The sequence below is a fragment of the Antedon mediterranea genome, chromosome 3 (genome assembly GCF_964355755.1).
Source record: "Antedon mediterranea chromosome 3, ecAntMedi1.1, whole genome shotgun sequence".
Taxonomy (NCBI): Eukaryota; Metazoa; Echinodermata; class Crinoidea; order Comatulida; family Antedonidae; genus Antedon; species Antedon mediterranea.
The window spans coordinates 36,325,317-36,348,133 of NC_092672.1; the positions used below are offsets into that span (position 1 = coordinate 36,325,317).

Below are 22,817 nucleotides of genomic sequence, written 5' to 3' on the forward strand. Positions count from 1 at the left end.
AAGGAGGATAAATTCAGGTTATTCCATTATTCTTGTAGGTATATTAATATTATTTTATGGAGATAAGTAATTTATTTGTAACTTAATAATATTTAAATGGTAATAGTACTTAAAGAGTAAAGCACAGTAAAAATATATAAATTACGTATTTATATACAGTACACCACGTGCTTTTAAAATAAGGTGGTTTTAATTGTTTATTGTTGGAAGATATTAATTAACAAGTTATTGATCAGTGTAGTACGTCTGAATAATGCACGCAGTGAAACATAACGATAATACTAGCATACTGAATAGGCCTAAATATTAACAAAAAATGTTCCCAGCATGAAAATAATATTTTGGAAATCACAATATTTTGTAATAATGGAATAATAATAGTATAATTACATGGCCGCGTCTATAAAGGCGAACTTACCGTTTTGTCGTATTTCAATGTGTATTTACTGTAATATTTAGATGCTATTTCCAATATCATACGCAGTTCATATTTTCAACCCATGTAATTTATCTGCATCATCAATCCGTTATGCAAATGAGCAAAATATCGATTACCATTGATGGCAGACGAGAGTGCGATTGTTTGTGTCCATTCATGTGTGTATTGATCCAGCCGCTAAAAATGTTTTAAAATTTAATACCGACCTTTTTATTTTTCTGATCGATAACGCAATACACGCATAATAATTATAATATTTTCATGATTAGGCCTACCATAACACAATTTTACATACGCATACGCAGATAAAGTTCTGCACGTGTTACCTCAATTTGTCTTGAAAAGTCAATATTTTTATTATTTTTTTAAATCCATGTACTTAACAGTATCTAAATTATGTCTAAATTTGGTCATTTTTCGAGAGAACTATATATAGTACAGGGATTTTTTCCAAAAAATTTAAAATTTTTACCCACGCTTTTATTTGCGACAAACTGGTTACGGTACAATGGCTCTATAAGATGTTACAAAGCAATATATGCGCATATATAGCGATATTATTGCATAATAATAGCATTTTAAAACGTCGCTATTTTGGGCATTTTTACTACTATAGTAGGCCTACAGAGATTTTTTCGCAAAAAATGGCAAAATTTTGACCCTTTTATTTTTCGACAAAACTGGTTACTATGGCTCTATAAGATGAGCAATATATGCGCATATATAGCGATATTATTGCATAAATAGAATTTTAAATAATCGATATTTGGGGATATTTTGTTTTTTTGACATAAATGGTTACTATAGTATAATAAACATGCGCAGAGTCGTATAATGGTTCTGCGCATGTCAACTGTGCTATAGTAACCACTTTTGACATAAATGGTTACTATAGTATAATAAACATGCGCAGATGCGAATAATGGATTCTGCGCATGTCAATTGTGCTATAGTAACCAGTTTTATCGAAAAATAAAAAAGTCGAAAATTTGCCATTTTTTGAAAAATTCCTGTACTATAGTACAGGGAAATTTACGAAAAATGGCCGATTTTCGACCCTTTTATTTTTTAACATATATGGTTACTATAGTATAATAAACATGCGCAGAGTCGAATAATTGGTTCTGCGCATGTCAATTGTGCTATAGTAACCACTTTTGACATAAATGGTTACTATAGTATAATAAACATGCGCAGATGCGAATAATGGATTCTGCGCATGTCAATTGTGCTATAGTAACTAGTTTTATCGAAAAATAAAAAGGTCGAAAATTTGCCATTTTTTGAAAAATTCCTTTACTATAGTACAGGGAAATTTACCAAAAATGGCCGATTTTCGACCCTTGTATTTTTTGACATAAATGGTTACTATAGTAAAATAAACATCCGCAGAGTCGAATAATGGGTTCTGCGCATGTCAATTGTGCTATAGTAACCACTTTTGACATAAATGGTTACTATAGTATAATAAACATCCACAGATGCGAATAATGGATTCTGCGCATGTCAATTGTGCTATAGTAACCACTTTTAATTTTCGACCCTTTTATTTTTTGATATAAATGGTTACTATAGTATAATAAACATGCGCAGATGCGAATAATGGGTTCTGCGCATGTCAATTGTGCTATAGTAACCAATTTTGACATAAATGGTTACTATAGTATAATAAATATGCGCAGATGCGAATAATGAGTTCTGCGCATGTTAATTGTGCTATAGTAACCACTTTTATCGAAAAATAAAAAGGTCTAAAATTTGCCATTTTTTTTTTAAATTCCTGTACTATAGTACAGGGAAATTTACGAAAAATGGCCGATTTTCAACCCTTTTATTTTTTGACATAAATGGTTACTATAGTATAATAAACATGCGCAGAGTCGAATAATGGGTTCTGCGCATGTCAATTGCTCTATAGTAACCATTTTGACATAAATGGTTACTATAGTATAATAAATATGCGCAGATGCGAATAATGGGTTATGCGCATATTAATTGTGCTATAGTAACTAGTTTTATCGAAAAATAAAAAGGTCGAAAATTTGCAATTTTTTGAAAAATTCCTGTACAGGGAAATTTTCGAAAAATGGCCGATTTTCGACCCTTTTATTTTTTGACATAAATGGTTACTATAGTATAATAAATATGCGCAGATGCGAATAATGAGTTCAGCGCATGTCAATTGTGCTATAGTAACCAGTTTTATCGAAAAATAAAAAGGTCGAAAATTTGCCATTTTTTGAAAAATTCCTGTACTATAGTACAAGGGAAATGTTCGAAAAATGGCCGATTTTCGACCCTTTTATTTTTTGACATAAATGGTTACTATAGTATAATAAACATGCGCAGAGTCGAATAATGGGTTCTGCGCATGTCAATTGTGCTATAGTAACCACTTTTGACATAAATGGTTACTATAATATAATAAATATGCGCAGATGCAAATAATGGATTCTGCGCATGTCAATTGTGCTATAGTAACCACTTTTGACATAAATGGTTACTATAGTATAATAAACATGCGCAGAGTCGAATAATGGGTTCTGCGCATGTCAATTGTGCTATAGTAACTACTTTTGACATAAATGGTTACTATAGTATAATAAACATGCGCAGATGCGAATAATGGATTCTGGGCATGTCAATTGTGCTATAGTAACTAGTTTTATCGAAAAATAAAAAGGTCGAAAATTTGCAATTTTTTGAAAAATTCTTGTACTATAGTACATCGAAAGTTTCGAAAAATGGCCGATTTTCGACCCTTTTATTTTTTGACATAAATGGTTACTATAGTATAATAAACATGCGCAGATGCGAATAATGGATTCTGCGCATGTCAATTGTGCTATAGTAACCACTTTTGACATAAATGGTTACTATAGTATAATAAACATGCGCAGAGTCGAATAATGGGTTCTGCGCATGTCAATTGTGCTATAGTAACTACTTTTGACATAAATGGTTACTATAGTATAATAAACATGCGCAGATGCGAATAATGGATTCTGGGCATGTCAATTGTGCTATAGTAACTAGTTTTATCGAAAAATAAAAAGGTCGAAAATTTGCCATTTTTTGAAAAATTCTTGTACTATAGTACAGGGAAATTTTCAAAAAATGGCCGATTTTCGACCCTTTTATTTTTTGACATAAATGGTTACTATAGTATAATAAACATGCGCAGAGTCGAATAATGGGTTCTGCGCATGTCAATTGTGCTATAGTAACCCCTTTTGACATAAATGGTTACTATTGTATAATAAATATGCGCAGATGCGAATAATGAGTTCTGCGCATGTTAATTGTCTTATAGTAACCACTTTTATCGAAAAATAAAAAGGTAAAAAATTTGCCATTTTTTGAAAAATTCCTGTACTATAGTACAGGGAATTTACCAAAAATGGCCGATTTTCGACCCTTGTATTTTTTGACATAAATGGTTACTATAGTAAAATAAACATCCGCAGAGTCGAATAATGGGCTCTGCGCATGTCAATTGTGCTATAGTAACCACTTTTGACATAAATGGTTACTATAGTATAATAAACATGTGCAGATGCGAATAATGGATTCTGCGCATGTCAATTGTGCTATAGTAACTAGTTTTATCGAAAAATAAAAAGGTCGAAAATTTGCCATTTTTTGAAAAATTCCTATACTATAGTACAGGGAAATTTTCGAAAAATGGCCGATGCGCTATAGCACAAAAGGGGTTACTATAGCACAGATGCGCATATGCGAATAATGGATTCTGCGCATGTCAACTGTGCTATAGTAACCACTTTTATCGAAAAATAAAAAGGTCGAAAATTTGCCATTTTTTGAAAAATTCCTGTACTATAGTACAGGGAAATTTTCGAAAAATGGCCGATTTTCGACCCTTGTATTTTTTGACATAAATGGTTACTATAGTAAAATAAACATCCGCAGAGTCGAATAATGGGTTCTGCGCATGTCAATTGTGCTATAGTAACCACTTTTGACATAAATGGTTACTATTGTATAATAAACATCCGCAGATGCGATGCGCATGTCAATTGTGCTATAGTAACCACTTTTAATTTTCGACCCTTGTATTATTTGACATAAATGGTTACTATAGTAAAATAAACATCCGCAGAGTCGAATAATGGGTTCTGCGCATGTCAATTGTGCTATAGTAACCACTTTTGACATAAATGGTTACTATAGTATAATAAACATGCGCAGAGTCGAATAATGGGTTCTGCGCATGTCAATTGTGCTATAGTAACCAATTTTGACATAAATGGTTACTATAGTATAATAAACATGCGCAGATGCGAATAATGGATTCTGCGCATGTCAATTGTGCTATAGTAACTAGTTTTATCGAAAAATAAAAAGGTCGAAAATTTGCCATTTCTTGAAAAAATTCCTGTAATATAGTACAGGGAAATTTTCGAAAAATGGCCGATTTTCGACCCTTTTATTTTTTTATATAAATGGTTACTATAGTATAATAAACATGCGCAGAGTCGAATAATGGGTTCTGCGCATGTCAATTGTGCTATAGTAACCAATTTTGACATAAATGGTTACTATAGTATAATAAATATGCGCAGATGCGAATAATGAGTTCTGCGCATGTTAATTGTGCTATAGTAACTAGTTTTATCAAAAAATAAAAAGGTCGAAAATTTGCCATTTCTTGAAAAAATTCCTGTAATATAGTACAGGGAAATTTTCGAAAAATGGCCGATTTTCGACCTTTTATTTTTTTATATAAATGGTTACTATAGTATAATAAACATGCGCAGAGTCGAATAATGGGTTCTACGCATGTCAATTGTGCTATAGTAACCAATTTTGACATAAATGGTTACTATAGTATAATAAATATGCGCAGATGCGAATAATGAGTTCTGCGCATGTTAATTGTGCTATAGTAACCACTTTTATCGAAAAATAAAAAGGTCTAAAATTTGCCATTTTTTAAAAAATCCCTGTACTATAGTACAGGGAAATTTACGAAAAATGGCCGATTTTCGACCCTTTTATTTTTTGACATAAATGGTTACTATAGTATAATAAATATGCGCAGAGTCGAATAATGGGTTCTGCGCATGTCAATTGTTCTATAGTAACCACTTTTGACATAAATGGTTACTATAATATAATAAATATGCGCAGATGCGAATAATGGGTTCTGCGCATATTAATTGTGCTATAGTAACTAGTTTTATCGAAAAATAAAAAGGTCGAAAATTTGCCATTTTTTGAAAAATTCCTGTACAAGGAAATTTTCGAAAAATGGCCGATTTTCGACCCTTTTATTTTTTGACATAAATGGTTACTATAGTATAATAAACATGCGCAGAATCGAATAATGGGTTCTGCGCATGTCAATTGTGCTATAGTAACCACTTTTGACATAAATGGTTACTATAGTATAATAAATATGCGCAGATGCGAATAATGAGTTCAGCGCATGTCAATTGTGCTATAGTAACCAGTTTTATCGAAAAATAAAAAGGTCGAAAATTTGCCATTTTTTGAAAAATTCCTGTACTATAGTACAGGGAAATTTTCGAAAAATGGCCGATTTTCAACCCTTTTATTTTTTTACATAAATGGTTACTATAGTATAATATACATGCGCAGAGTCGAATAATGGGTTCTGCGCATGTCAATTGTGCTATAGTAACCACTTTTGACATAAATGGTTACTATAGTATAATAAACATGCGCAGATGCGAATAATGGATTCTGCGCATGTCAATTGTGCTATAGTAACCACTTTTGACATAAATGGTTACTATAGTATAATAAACATGCGCAGAGTCGAATAATGGGTTCTGCGCATGTCAATTGTGCTATAGTAACTACTTTTGACATAAATGGTTACTATAGTATAATAAACATGCGCAGATGCGAATAATGGATTCTGGGCATGTCAATTGTGCTATAGTAACCAGTTTTATCGAAAAATAAAAAGGTCGAAAATTTTCCATTTTTTTTTTAAATTCCTGTACTATAGTACAAGGGAAATTTTCGAAAAATGACCGATTTTCGACCCTTTTATTTTTTGACATAAATGGTTACTATAGTATAATAAACATGCGCATAGTCGAATAATGGGTTCTGCGCATGTCAATTGTTCTATAGTAACCACTTTTGACATAAATGGTTACTATAGTATAATACATATGCGCAGATGCGAATAATGGGTTCTGCGCATGTTAATTGTGCTATAGTAACTAGTTTTATCGAAAAATAAAAAGGTCGAAAATTTGCCATTTTTTGAAAAATTCCTGTACAGGGAAATTTTCGAAAAATGGCCGATTTTCGACCCTTTTATTTTTTGACATAAATGGTTACTTTAGTATAAAAAACATGCGCAGAGTCGAATAATGGGTTCTGCGCATGTCAATTGTGCTATAGTAACCACTTTTGACATAAATGGTTACTCTAGTATAATAAATATGCGCAGATGCGAATAATGAGTTCTGCGCATGTTAATTGTGCTATAGTAACCAGTTTTATCGAAAAATTGTGGGAAATGTGATTCAATGTGATTTCAATTATGAAAGTTACCTATTATGGACAGAAAGTACCCTATTATGGACAGAAAAGTAATCTATTATGGACAGATTTCACCAACCCCGCCGCTCCAATTAATATGCACTGATATTGCTATATGTGCACGTATTATCATCTTATGATGACAGTGATGAGTCTAATTATCGCAACCAAGTTAAACGAGTTGTAGACTGGTGTTACGAAACAATCTGAAAACAATCTGTTCTTGAATGTATCTAAGACTAAAGAAATGGTTGTAGACGTAAATCACTTAATATCAAATATAATATCCAATATTTATTAATGGTATATCAGTTGAGTTTGTAGAAGAATTTAAATTCTTGGGTATTTATATTTCAAATGATCTGAAGTGGCATATTAACACACGTAACATTATTAGAAAGGCCCAAAGAAGAATCTACTTCCTACGTAGACTTAAATCATTTGGTATAAACTCTGAAATAATGTCGTCCTTCTATTGGTCAGTTATAGAGAGTGTCATAACGTATTCTTTAACGGTATGGTTCGGTAGCACTACCGAAAATGAAAAGCGTGACCTAAATAGGATAGTCAAGACCGCATCGCGTATAATTGGATCTGCACAATTGCCTTTGGAGAACATATTTTCGGATCGTCTTCTGAAAAAGGCAGTGGCTATCAAAGATGATCAATTTCATCCGGCCTCTAGTATGTTCCAGTTGATGCGCAGCGGTCGGCGATTTCGTTCTATTAAGGCCAATAAGGCACAAATAGTTTCTTTCCAGGATCTATTAGAGCCTTAAACATAATGTAGACACTTTTTTGTAATGTTTTTGTTTTTGAGTTCATGTTGTGTCAGTTGGATATTGTGTTCTGACAACAGAGCAAACAGAATTTCTATGTTTTTTCTTAAAACAAATGATAATTAATGATACTTGACTTGACTTGACTTATTTGTCATGGGACCACTTTATGTCGAAAAATAAAAAGATCGAAATTTGGTCATTTTTCGACAAAATCCATGTACTATAATTACTCTGTCTCTCCCTGTTTTTTAGATTGAATAGGCCCAGATATGGCCTACGCAAGTACAGGTATTGCTTATATTTGAACACCAGAGCATAGCGTACAAAGTCCACATGGGTTCTTATTTACAAATGAACCGTGTCAGTTTTTTACGCTTACAAATGCATTGCAAAATGAATTCTTAAAGTCTATATTACAACACAATGTTAATGTGGCCATACTGAGAATGAAGATAGAGCAGACTTCCTCAAGAACGTTGTTAAAATAAATAATATAGAATGATGACGTCATTACATAGATCTATAATGCGGGACCGGTTAGACTCTCTACACAGGGTAAGACTAATATGCTTATTTGAAGCGGCCCTTGTTCTTTTAGAGGTATGCAGTAGGTCTAGCACCTCTTTTGACGCCGCCCGTCTAGTACCAGTGACGGTACATCAATGTAATGTTATTAATAGTCTCAAATACATTATACACCGTATTACTATATTATTAATAATAACATACCGATATTATGAAAGTAGGCCTACAATATAGTAAATCAAGTACCTATATAAAATCTTGGCACGGGTCAATGTTTATATCTTGTAGGCCAACGAATAATACATACAATATGTGATTCAGTGTTTATAATAAATGTAGTTAAGTTCTAATTCATTTTTTGTTGCTAATTTAACTGGTATTCAGATGGCCGATATGAAGGAGAACAATCACACTTCGTATTTGATCACTGGTGGTTTCATGGAAGAATTTTTTGAAAGGGTAAGACGAGTTTTATAATTATTGGTTCAGTGAAGATTTAGAATTATCCACAATTCACGTTAGGACAATGAGTAGATAACGACGCTAAACCATAATGATGGTGAGCTTAAATGATAATGATAAAGTAACATTTTAATGCACTTTTTTCATTGGTAACACAGGTCGACGAAATAGCATGCAAAATCGATCAGGTGACTGATTTAATTGAAGCTTTGGAGTGCAATTATAGCACTATATCATCGTCTTCAAAACGAGAACGAGGTTGGTGGATCTTACATTTATAAAGTACCAGTCTACGACCTTTGTGCACAACATACTATGTCGAATTGTTCACGGTTCTCACAGGACGCAACGCAATAACGTAAGCGCACCGCAAGTAGTTGACTAACACACGGACGACGCGAGGATCATCATCCAAACTGTCGCTTGTGATTGGGCAAATCACTTGCGTTTCGTCTGTGTCGTTGCGTCCTAGTGGGACTAACAAACCCATGATTAAAACTACAATTACACGCATCATACAAAACTTGTGTTAGTCACTAATTTGTATGGTAACTTCAAAAAAGTACTATACCGTACATGATCTCATAAACTTTATTTATGTATTTCGTTTGTTGTTGTCATTAACCGACACCTGAATTTATTTGTTTACTTAAAGAATTAGAGCAAATGGTTGATGAACAGGCTGATGTTATAAAACGGCATTTGAGAGAAGCTAACTTATTATTTAAAGGTAACAGAAATACATTACCTTCTATATTCGGTCGTCAATGTTTTTGCATCTTCTGGGGCCCCAGAAATAACATATTATGGTGACGTCTGTTGCTTTTGGAGTCCAAGGCAATTTTTTTTTATGTCGAATAAATGAAAATGAAATTAAATCGTTAATTAACGCTTTTTATTTTTGTATTAAAATATTTAGGTATCGAAGTAGAAATCAAAGCTGCTGAAGAAACTTCAAGACATTCCACTGAACACAGAATAAAACACATGCAGGTAACAACTTAGTTTCCGTTAGCGCAATTTGTCCGTATTCGTGCGCAATCGCAGTATGCAAACAACAGAATGAAATATACAGATAAAAGCGTAGTTGACGACTGACGTCATAATGCAAACAGGTACGCGTAGTAAGCGCTGCCTTAAATACGACCAATGTAAACGCGTACAATTAGGTCTACACGCAGCGGTTAAGGCAGGTCTACTTGCAAGATTAATATGAACGGTTGTATACACAAATGTTTGCAGAATACGACGTAAACTCGTAGAAGTTACTTGAATACCGTTTGGGGTACGCACCTCATCACTATTTTTCATACTCATTTAGCTAAAAATAACATTACACCATTTATTGCAGTACATGTATCTGGAATGGCGACTGAATAACGCCATGAATGAATTCAATGTCTCACAAAACGAGCAACATGAAAAACTAAAAACAAGACTGAAACGAGAAATTCTAATAAGTAGGTGACATTCTACATTCAGTCTCATCTTTTTACTCAGTTTGTAAATCCCTGTCTACACTAGCAAACTTTATTTGACAAAAAATGTGATGTGCCTATATATGGACATGATGATGTCATATCACTACCATATTTGGGCACATCAACTAGTTTGATAGTGAGAAAGATCATAAGATTACTTCAAGTTTTCCATGGGTTCCTTTTTCTTCCTTTTTCCTTCAGTTCCACAATCTATTGGCAGGGTAGAGTAGATATAAATATAGATACTGATTAAAACTCTGCTACCGAAACAGGTTCCTCCTTAATATTGACCTAATAATACATTTCTCCAAAAAGACCTAAAATACTAAATAGTATGTGATTATAACTTGAGTTGGGTAAATGAACAAATACACCCATATATTCCATATTCTATTCCAACATTTCTGTGAGGGAACAAAGATTAATAAATTTCTTTTATTCTCAGCTGAAGAAAAAGTATCAGATGAACAAATTGACGAAATGATTGAACATGGTAACTTTTCAATGTTTACATCAAATGTAAGTTGGAAAAAACATCTTCTTCAAAGTAAATGTTGGTGTGAATATGATATCAGCAGATACCATGTACATTTCTAGTGGAACCAACGACTTATGCTACTTTGGTGAACCTATTACAAAGAAATTTTACCGAATTTTAAAAATATCTAATAGGACGGGTCGCAGTCCGACACAAATGCAATAGCTATGTTAGTTAGAAAGTTTGGTTGTTATTCACAAACTATATTTTATTTCTATTAGATAATTGTAGAAACAGAGAAAGCGAAACAAGATTTGGAAATAATTGTAAACCGTCATAACGACATCTTGACGTTAGAAAAGAGAATTACTGAAATACATAGTATGTTTATGGATCTTGCGATACTTGTAGAAAGTCAGGTAAGAACAAAATAAAAGAATCATTGATGGATAAATGAATAAACAAATTAATAAATGAACTAAAGGCCAATTTTCACAGACGAGCGGTAACGGTAATTTAACAATATATTATAAGTAAATTGGCCTTTCTAAACATAACTAATATAGAAATTCATGCCCTTCCACGCAGTACACTTTTTCCTCTGTGGGGAAGAGCCGTCGTCTCCATTGCGTTCGCGCACATGCGCAGTTGTGGAAGGGACACATGATGTATCGGAACTGGTTGTATATTCACAGGGGGATATGGTAGACAACATTGAACGTAATGTAGTAGAAACCCATGATTACGTAATATCTGGAGGAAAACAACTAAAGGATGCGAGGAATTACAGAGACAAAGCTCGACGGGTAATATACAAAGAAATATCTTGGTCCACCTTAAACACTCTAATTCAATCTAGATGTTTTAACACAACAGATACAATTACTCAGTATCAAATATATTTATTCAACAAACATATAGTGTAGAAATTATTTGTGTATTTATATTTTAAAATACTTTTTTTTCAGACTAAATTCTACTGTATTGGTTGCTGTTTAATTTTACTGATTGTTGTTGCTATAGTTCTACTGATAAAGTTCGCTTAAAGAAAATTGGAATTTACTAAACGGATCGTCATACATCAAAGCTGAGATAAATTATCAAACTAAACCTCAATATTATCATTCGTTAATTACGTCACGAATAGATCATTTGACACGCACGCGTAGCATAGCATGTTTATCATCAGCGTTTAAACGCGCGCGTCGAATTGTGTGTTCCTCGTGACATCACTGACGACTTATATCAGATCCATCAAGAGTAGCGAGATGCTAAACTTCTAAGAAACTGCAAATAAAAAGCTTACTGGCTGAATACACAACTTAAAACCTGAGTACTGCTATAACTATATACATACTAAATATGATTTTTATTTAAAATAAATAGAAGGTGTGAACGTTATTGTCTATCTTTTTGATCTATTTTGTATTATGGTCGTGGCACGCCGTTTCAATTGATAACTATTTCATTGACATCAAATAGAAATACGTCGGCGGACTCTTTCTAAGCTGAAAGGGTTTGTTTGATTTTCATGCTTATGGCCACACACTAATCATGATAACAAATAAGAAGAATATATGCATTCAAAGTTCATTTTAACACAAAAAATCGTTCAACTAATAAAAATATCCTCCCCATTCAACTCATAAACATTCACTATTTGTATGATAAAACAAATTAAGTTCGACAATATAAAATTAAAATCTACTTTGATATTAAAAAAAAATTTACAAAATGGTAAAATACATAAAGTCACATTACAATATACTTACAATTAAAGATAGCTGTCTGCAACTGTTTATTTTGACATAAGCAAACATTAACCTATAAGTACGATACTTTAATGGAATGTAGAATAGATATTTATACAGTGACTATACTATACAGTAATTTGCTGAAGAAGTCCTATACACATATATTAGAGTGGTACATTTCGGGAGTTCTTAGACTTTGTTTCCATTCATTGTGTCGGGCGTCATATCTTGACGCACAGTATTTAAATGACGCATATTGCAACGAAACCTCTGAACCAAAGCCTCTGAACGCACTGACAAACTCGGAAACGCATCTTCGAACGTAGACTTTCACATGTTTCGTTTTTCAGAGGATTATTAGCAGCACAACTAAGACTATTAATCCAATGGCCACAAAACAACAGGCTGCGATGTATATTTTCTTCTGTCAAGACAAACGTAAACAAAATGTTAATTAAAAGCATGCAAGGAATGGATACTAACTGTTATTAGGACTAATATACTTTGCTTTTATTAATTAATACGATGCCTTTTTTCTGGACATCGGAAATTTAAATTCATAATGTATACACACAATTTAAATAACAGGTCAGAATCACGATGGAAATGCTGAATGACATTTAATAAGTAAAGATAGTGCGAGTTTCAAAAGCAGATGGTAGTTTGAAATGTGTATTTGTTATTTATAGTATAAAAGCAGAAAAATGTAATAATAAAAAACTTACCATTTTTTATCGTACAGTAATAATTATACAGTATTATTACTGTAGCCTACACTAAACAAGCGGCAAATAGTGGAAGATGTGGTATAGATCTTCCTTGATAAATACACGCAAACTTGCATTTAACGAATACTTTGAATAAATTGCGATGGAAATGATAGAAAACAATGGTGATAACAATGATCACAGCGATAAAGATAAATAAAATACGGTTGAAAATTATATAATGGTAACAACAAAATACCAAGATACTAAATTCATTCCCCCGCCCTCAAATAAAGTGTTGATGTTGATAAAATATTGATGCAAATGATGATGATGATGAAGAATTGATGATGTTGATAATGATTATGATCATGATAATGTTGATGATGATAATGTTGATGGTGATGATAATGTTGATGATAATGATGTTGGTAATGTTGATGATAATGTTGATGATAATGTTGATGGTGATGATAATGATGATGACATTAAATGATGTTGATGATACGTTGGTATCGTCTTGTTAGTGATGTTAGTGATCATGATTATGAATTTGATAATGACAACAACGGCAATGACAAAAGACAAAAAGTATAAAGCTGATCGCCGATCAAGTAATATAGAAAGAATACTTTAATATCTATATACATATCTTAGAAAAGAATTCTACACACAAGTCAAACAAAATCAACTTTACATTATCGTTATAATAAAATAATATCGATTAAAGAAATATAAAATTTACACTCAAATTGTAACACTTTGACAAGTATAACTAATGCATTTTAGTAAACTATCGGTATTTTATATCTTCAGTGTTGTAGACTAAAGTTTCATTTTATAAAAGAATGTTATTGGTATGTAGATGGCGTCAAAACGACAAAAAGACGACATAATTTGTTTAAAAAAATATCAGTTTTGCACCAAGAAAGTAAAAAAAAATTTGAATTGAAATCGGGACGTATTAACTATGACATTACCAGATAGGAGTCACCAACGCAGGAATTTATTTTCAGTTACTGTCGATAAGGGGCGCTCTCTAAACACGATTTAGTTTATGTCGATCATTAAATTGTACAAATAGGGAACTCTTTCCTGGTAAAACTAATGTTTTAAGTTTCACCAACTAAATCTTTCTGAATTATTATTCTTTAAACATTTGATAATTTTTTCCTACATTTCCTTTTTACTATTATCATTTGTCTATTTAGTTCAACAATGTATTTTGTACTTTAGTACTGTTGGTTTACTTCAGAATAAAATAGAAATAAATATGATGAGTAATTCTAATAGCGTAATAATACTTTTAATTATTAAAAACATACAAAATACATTATTATTATTATTAAATATTGGTAGTGTTGCTCGATAATTGAAATTAATCAAAATAATCTTCAATAAAATAGATGAAGACGTCAAGAAATAGAAACAAAGCAACCGGAATAAAACCCATCGCAATGTAAAAACTAATATAATTAACTACAATTATAAATTACTGTTGATTAAATAAGAATGGTTTGTGTACATTTCTACATCTTCACCACCCACAGTTTTTATTAATTAATAATCGTTTGACCTAGGTGACCTCTGATGGCTAGTTTTATGTAACATGTTGTACCAACCTACAATTTGCTAATGTCTATTTAACGGACTAAAGTGACAATCTGCGGAATCAACTATAAGAAACATCATTATTTATCTTATTCTTCAAAGTTAATGGTTTTCCAACTTTAAAAAAAACTCATATACTATTGGTGGATACCATGATTAATGAAATTATTACAATGATCCAAAATAGACATAAAGATTGAAAGAACATTTAACGTACACATGGCGCACCGTGGAATGTTATGTACACTCAAGTTACTAGTCAAAATATGCAACTAAAATTTAGCAATATATACAGTAAAGGTGTAGCACCAAAGTAGGTCGTTCGTTGGTAACAATGGTTGGAAATCGGTATTGTTTTAATCACTAAAATAATTGAAAAGTTTTCAAGAAAGAGTAAATAAAAAAAAAACACATTGAAGTTAACTTTACTGTTCATAATTGAATTCACACAAATTTATAAAAGTTGGATTAGAAAAACGGCACGTTTGGTTATGTAGCAATAAAATATCTTGTTTCTCGCATATTGCCACCAACTTTATTTTTCAACAAAATAATTGGTATACAGTGAATGTTTTGGAATTGACATTTCATAGGTCTTTTGGGCTACAATTTGGTTACTTTTGCCAAAAGAAATCGCTTATGAGTAGCCACTAATGAGTCTTAATTGTTTTGTGTGATACCTATAAATGAATAACATCTCAACATTTTTTAACAACATTGTTTGTTACAATAGTAAAGTACATAGAAAGGGACATGAGTTGTTGCATAGATGATCATAACATTTCAATATTTCTTTTGTAGATGAAATTGTTCATAAAACATATTTATCTTTGGTTTTACAGTATACATGACTACTTATAAATATATTGAAAAAATAAAAATATTTTATATGATTTCAAATTTAGAAGACAATAATTTGTTTCTATATACTGACGCAGCAGAAAAAAAGCGTTGACAGGTGAATATGCAAATGAGTAGTAGGCAGGTGTAATGTATGCGAGGTATCCATCTTGATCTAGGCGAATTGGATGAGTAAAATGATTGCTATGACAGCAAGCAGTACAAGACAACAGCAGGCGATATAGAACTTCTTCTGCAATTTGAAATATAATAAACACATAATCCACAAGGCCTTTTACAATATACGAAGAATATCTATGTCTACATGTGTTTGTTTTCTTATTTGATGATGATAATGTTGATGATGATAATGTTGATGATGATAATGTTGATGATGATAATGTTGATGAAGATAATGTTGATGATGATAATTTTGATGATGATAATGTTGATGATGATAATGTTGATGATAATGTTGATGATGATAATGTTGATGATGATAGCGTTGATGATGATAATGTTGATGATGATAATGTTGATGATAATAATGTTGTTGATAATTATTATATTGATGATGATGTTTATGATACAGATGATAATATTGAGGATAATGTTGTTGATGATAATGTTGATGATGATAATGTTGATAAAAATGTTGATGATGATAATGTTGATGATAATGATGAAAATGTTGATGATAATGATAATTTTGATGATGATAATGATGATAATGGTAATGATGAAAATATTAATGATGATAATGAAAATGTTGATGATAATATTGATGACTCTGATAATGTTGATGATAATGATGATAATGTTGTTGATGATAATGAAAATGTTGATGATAATATTGATGACTCTGATAATGTTGATGATAATGATGATAATGTTGTTAACAATGATGATAACGTGTTGATAATAATGATGATGATGTGGATGATGAAAATGATAATAATGTAGTTGATAATAACATTGTTGATAATGTTGTTGATGACAATGTTGCTGCTGATGATAATCATGATAATGCTGTTGATGATCATGATGAAGAAAATGTTTTTAAACTGATGATTTAGAAGATGACATAAGCATGCACAAAATATTGCATTTTCGTTAGTTTGCATTGTTCTGATTACTAACCAACAATTAGAAAACGAAACATTCATTCAAAGGAATTAGAGTAGGAATTTATTAATTTGTTAAAGGAAATACTTGCATCTATTAGTAAGTTAGTTTGTTAGTACAAACTAATTGTGTGTTTTTAATTCAGACATTTGCATTATTTATTATTAATTACATTATATTTATATTAATCTGTATTAATATTAATTTTAAAATTGCACTAATATGTTCATATTCTTGGGTAATATTAATTTTTTTTTTTTAACCTTATATTCATTTTAGTTTTTTATAATTATTTAAGATAATCGTTATCATTATATAAAAGATAATCTTTCAAATCAAGCATGAGAAGGTACAGGGCAGACATGCGCAAACGTTATTGCCAACAAGCCATGCATATACTTATATAGCATATAACTTGAATAGAAAGTTACATAATGTTTAAAACACATTGATGATGTGATGGTCCGATGAGATTAAATGTTGATAAATACAATGATAACAATGAGTCCAAGTAGAACACCAACTGTTATCAATAGGTAGAATCTTTTCTATATAAGACAAAGTGCATGTATGAATCAGACAGTGTTATGAGAAGGCTATTTTATTTATTTTCCGCACAGTGGCGTAACAGCTAATCCCGGGGGTCTTAAGGTGGCCCATGAGCAGTGCCCAGAGAAAAAACAGGAATTAAAATGTACCGGAAAGGCTACAAATGTCCGAGCCCTCCAGCGTTGGAACTTGGAGGGCCACTTAGGTGCCTAAACCAGGGCCCGCTGCCTCTGCATTACACCACTAGTTCTGCACCACCTGAAGATGGTTTATTACTTTATTCGAATGGTATTTAAGAATTATGCATGCATGCATTATAAATCATATAATATATGAGTTTAAACAGTAAGAGTTAAAAAATAAGAAAAAAAGGAAGAAAATGTTGAATTAAAAAGTTAAACTTTAAGATTAGTAAAGGAAAACATATAGCGTACAAAAAGTAAGTAAAATATTATCAAAGACTACCGGTAATAAATAAAATAAAAGCCGATATTAGAAAATGTTAAAAAGTAAATAGATGATTGACTAGTTTCTTCAGTAAATAATTGTTACTAAAGAACTACTATGGCATTACTGCATCAACTGCAGTACATATTTATGATAATTTTTAAATGGTTTGGTAATATCAAAGTTATTTTTAAACAAAGGCAGTACAAATGTTGTTGATGAAATTATTAATTTGAAATTAATAATTTGAGTGAATAAAGCAAAATGTATTTAAATTCTATTCTACATAAAAAAGCAAAAATATAATAATATACTCCAAAAAAAATAAGTTTATACAAGAAAGATGAACGAATTCTTACCTTTTATCATATAGTTGTTTTTATCCATGCTGCTTATTTAATGTTTCTTTAAATATAAATTAAGTTAAAACTTACCACATATGTGTTCCTTTTACATCAGTTTCATTTTTCACTTTTTTAAACTACTATACATTATACTGTTACTTCAACACTCAGTGAACAGCAAGTACGTAACTTACAAGGATCAGAAATAAAAGCTACGTTTCCCTTTAATTAAGTTTAGGTACTGGTGAGACCATGCAGGGATTTTTAGCACTGTGGTAGAGCCTTGTAGAATTTGTAGGCTAGCATATTAACCAACACCATTATATCACGATAATTGTGTTGACAAACTGTATACTGTATTACGACAAAACATTATTAAATCATAAATATAATCAGCTAATCTAAAACTAATTTAATACTTTAAAGAACATAAGTATAGAAAATAAGTAAATAATAAACAAACAAAAATAAAATGATAAATACAATTCTACATATATTTTAAGCAACAACTTCCAAACACTATTTGATTTTATACTGTAATCAAGAAATGGGGGATAACAGTTTACAAACACTGACAAACAAAATACTGTATGAATCTGAGAATATAAAAAACACAAAAACACGTGTTCTCATTTCCAACAAGGAATTTAATTGCAATTATCACAACTACCTGATAATTTTTCATACAATTTATTTATTATATTGTTCTGCTATATTATTAATAACAATAATAATATTAATAATAGTATTTTACTACACAGCTAAGGCCCAAATGCCAATTTACAGAGCAAAAATAGTCAGTAGTTGACATGAAATTGTAGAGTTTTGACATGGCATGAAATTGTAGAGTTTTGACATGACATGACATTGTAGAGTTTTGACATGACATGGCATTGTAGAGTTTTGACATGACATGACATTGTAGAGTTGGCATGGCATGACATTGTAGAGTTGACATGACCTGACATTGTAGAGTTTTGACATGACATGAAATTGTAGAGTTTTGACATGACATGACATTGTAGAGTTTTGACATGACATGACATTGTAGAGTTTTGACATGACATTGTAGAGTTGACATGGCATGACATTGTAGTGTTGACATGACATGAAGAATTGTAGGGTCAAATTTACACTAACTTTGTTGTCAATATAAATAAAAAAAGGGTAGTAATATTAGAAAGGTTTCATAAACATAATTATGGAATAATCTCTCACACTACATGACTTCACTGCTATCAGTCATTCTGAGTATGTGCAAAACGACCTTTTACTTGACAGCTATGTAGTCACATGTAGTACGTAATCCTTAATAAAAATAATTTTTAATGGAGAATTTTAAAAGTGTGATGTGTGATAGATAAAAAAATAGCATTGAAACGATCCAGTGCATTGCATGTAAACAAACCATAAGGCAATGATCTTAGTGTGTATAAGCCCAACATGCCACAGATTCATTTCAGTGTAAACTAGACCTTGTACCTATGTGTTAAAATATGTAAATTTGTTGTTACTGATTAACTTAATTCTTATTTATCTACGACTACACACATTTTCAGAGAATGAAAATAGTTTTGGTTCCATTAATCAATGGGACATTGTCTTTTTTCAATCTACTGAATCAAAATGTTCTGAAATAAAAGCACAGACTAGCAGTATTCAGTTGACACAACATTCAAATTGTATTTTTCTACATGATTAATATTTTGTAAACTATTTAACATGTTTTAAACAAATTAATCTTGGAAAACTGAAAAAAAAAAACCATAAATTATTTACTTTACTAAAAATTCTAGTTTTAATAACTTGTTTAAAAATCTACTTTATAAGAAATGGAAAAAGAAAAACCTAACACAAACGAAAACACATTTACTAAAATAGTCCAAAAGATAGTTTATACAGAGCAGTTTTAAACAGCTTACACTAATAATCTATACATAGTTTACATTTTGACTTTTAACTATTATTTTGTAGGCTTAAACTACATTTACTATACTATATCATCATATATTGTATATGAAAAAGAGAAAAAATGTTATAGGGAAAATAAGGTGTTGTCTCTTATCTTGATTTATTGAAAACAAGATGAAATATCTCAATATTAGAAAGCTGTAACTAATCACGACAAAGTTTATATGGTTTGTGTACACCAATAATCATACTTTTAATTATTCATTTAAGTTTCAACAACATTGAGCAGTATACATCAACTTGACCATAGCAAGAAGAAGATGCAAGAGATTTGGAGAAATTGGATTAGAAAAAAAAAAGATTAAGATTTATTTTGGGGAACTTCATTTCTTTGGAGAAAAGAACAAACATTTGGGGAAAAAAAATAGAACATAATTGAAGAGTTTTATTCTTGGAAACTGAAGTTCTCAGAAAAAGCAAAACTCTTTTGGAAAAAATCAAAAGGATTTGAAAAGTTTTCTTCTGGGAAACAACATTTTGAGAAAATTAAAGTTGCTGGAAAAGTGGAAAACTGAGTTTTTTACAGAAAATAGATCAGTAGAAATGGAACAGATCGGTAGAAAATGGAACAAATTTATCATATTTTTATGGGAAAATGTTAAACTTTACAACAAGCTATACTGATAATTCCGGATAAATGAATGTTCTTTTACAATTATACCATTCCACTTATAGCTCACCAACAAATGACAAATAAATAATTTTATATAATGTTATAACATTGGACCATAATAATATTGGAACCGGACACCAGGACAATCATCAAATTGAATGTGCAAACAAAGATAAAACATTAAATTATCTAATATATCTAACAAAAACAACAATAAATTCTTTGTAAAAAATATGTTTAGTTGAATAATTAAGTATCTTAATTTAAGTTTTCATAACTTCTGGTTGAATTTTGCTGGTTTAGAAAAGCAAACACATTTTTATTTTACTATGTTCCATCCTGAAAAACGACAGATGACTAACATTATTATTATACCACAACCATTCACAAATATGAATAAGAAAATTGTTAAATATGTATTGTATTGAGCACTTTAAGCCATTACTTCTGCACTACTAAAAACAAACGTTCCTATTTAATGGATTTCAAACAACGTATTCAAAAATTAATAAATAAACATAATTTCTATTATTTGACACAATTACTATAAAGATGAATACTACCAGCTTCACCTAGATGTTACAGCTTTTCTTGTGGTCATACTTCAGTTCGTAAACTTACTGCATTCTGGTAACATACCTGATGCAGCCACAACCTAGTTGACTTAAAAAATGACTTCACTTCTGACTTACATTTTTTGGCATGTTAGTAAGTGACGCATCCATCTTTGTCAAACCTACAGCTTGGAATCTGGTTTGTAATCTTAACTATAACTATATTTTGCTTCAATTTATATCATAACTAGTGGGTGATTTCAGGGTTGTAATAAATATATTCTGCATCCACAAAATAAGTAACATATTACATAATATTTATAAACTTGTTAATAATTATATTCAACTATCCCTTCTATTCTTAGATGGCGACTCTGCACTACAAAATGAATTCTACTACTAGTAATACTAGACAATTTCAAACTATTCAGTTTTGTGAAAATATTATGACATATAGGAAATTGAAACAATCATGGAGCCTAACACTCTACAAAAGCAGCTTCATCACATCCATTATTAAACATAAAATTCAAAAATCAAAACAAGTAAATTTTACCAAACCAAAATATATCTTATTTTCAAATGTTACTCATTGCAATACAAAGAAATCTGCACTTGAAACATTTTTTTCTTCTAGTTAGTTTCCACAGTACTGCATAGTTTCTACGAATGATTTAAATACAGTATCTCGACCGCAGACAATATATGAACACTATACTATAAATACCAATACCAATAACAATACTTTGTTCAACTTATGCATTTTTAAGTACAGGCTATAGCTATTTGGAAAAATGTACAGGTAGCCAAAAAGGACAAACCTGGGCACATAAAATATTGCTACAACTTCCAATCTAAGTTTCTAAAATGTATACGAGTATTTGTAATACGCTTTGCAATAATAAATAGTGTATAGGCCTATTCAAGGATCTCCCTGGCCTATTATTCCACTAGGTTAACACAAGTTTTTCACAAATATCTAATATTCTAAATATTTTCCAATTAAGAATAATAAGTAATTCATGATTAAATTTCTTGCAGACTACTTTTAAATTACACTTATTTATTATTTCTGTTGGAATCACAGCATATGAATCAGTAATAAATGTTACATGAACTTTAAGGCAACAAAACCAACGAGGCAACTGATTAAAACTGTGCAACCAGCTATCATCATGAGTTTTTTCTGTAAAGATATAAATTACAATCCAGGTGGCTTTAACCCAGGTGGCTTTGTCCGTAAAATTCTACAGAACGACTACATAAATGACAGTCTTTCAACAAAGATTTCCACATATAACTTCTCATACAGGAACAGAAACACAAGAATTATATTGTTATACAAAATAGAGTTTGTTACCCATCTTAGACATTTAAATACAATGTAGAATGCTGTATAGTATTACGACCAAGAAACCAAAACACACAGTAACTTTTGCTTATTTAAAAAGCAAGCCAAAAAGTCTTTAGTGGGAAGTTAATATTGTCAATTTTAAGCAGGTTTTTGTAATTGATCAACGAATCACACTATAATCATTACACCTAGTTACAAATAGCATTAATAAGCAAGCAACTTTACAAAGAATTTTTCT

At 30.9% G+C, this 22,817-nt stretch overlaps 2 protein-coding genes across 4 annotated transcripts in view; one reads left to right on the forward strand and one right to left on the reverse strand.

The window, feature by feature from the left end:
- Positions 1-8,673: 8,673 nt before the first annotated feature.
- LOC140044354 (syntaxin-like) lies at positions 8,674-11,756 on the forward strand. The gene is made up of 9 exons (XM_072088832.1): positions 8,674-8,748; positions 8,910-9,009; positions 9,407-9,481; positions 9,671-9,744; positions 10,103-10,211; positions 10,678-10,751; positions 10,992-11,129; positions 11,406-11,516; positions 11,679-11,756. Exons 1-9 carry the CDS (start codon positions 8,674-8,676, stop codon positions 11,754-11,756), a joined length of 834 nt encoding a protein of 277 aa, XP_071944933.1.
- Positions 11,757-13,786: 2,030 nt separating this feature from the next.
- The window catches only part of LOC140045427 (syntaxin-like), a 30,651-nt gene continuing 21,620 nt past the window's right edge, over positions 13,787-22,817 (reverse strand). For 2 of the 3 annotated variants that reach the window (XM_072090317.1, XM_072090314.1), the window contains one exon: positions 13,787-15,875. In XM_072090317.1, coding sequence (XP_071946418.1) covers positions 15,798-15,875 — 78 coding nt within the window. In that variant the 3' untranslated portion in view covers positions 13,787-15,797. Of the gene's footprint in view, positions 15,876-18,747; positions 22,412-22,817 lie in introns of those variants that run through there. The other variant, XM_072090316.1, reaches the window with a different exon arrangement.

What these genes read in the sequence shown, in the direction of transcription:
- LOC140044354 (XM_072088832.1), top strand. Translation starts at nt 8,674, where the DNA reads ATGGCCGATATGAAGGAGAACAATCACACTTCGTATTTGATCACTGGT. An exon ending in AGCTAACTTATTATTTAAAG is followed by an intron (nt 9,482 to 9,670) that starts GTAACAGAAATA and finishes TAAAATATTTAG; the next exon opens with GTATCGAAGTAGAAATCAAA. An exon ending in CGATACTTGTAGAAAGTCAG is followed by an intron (nt 11,130 to 11,405) that starts GTAAGAACAAAA and finishes GTATATTCACAG; the next exon opens with GGGGATATGGTAGACAACAT.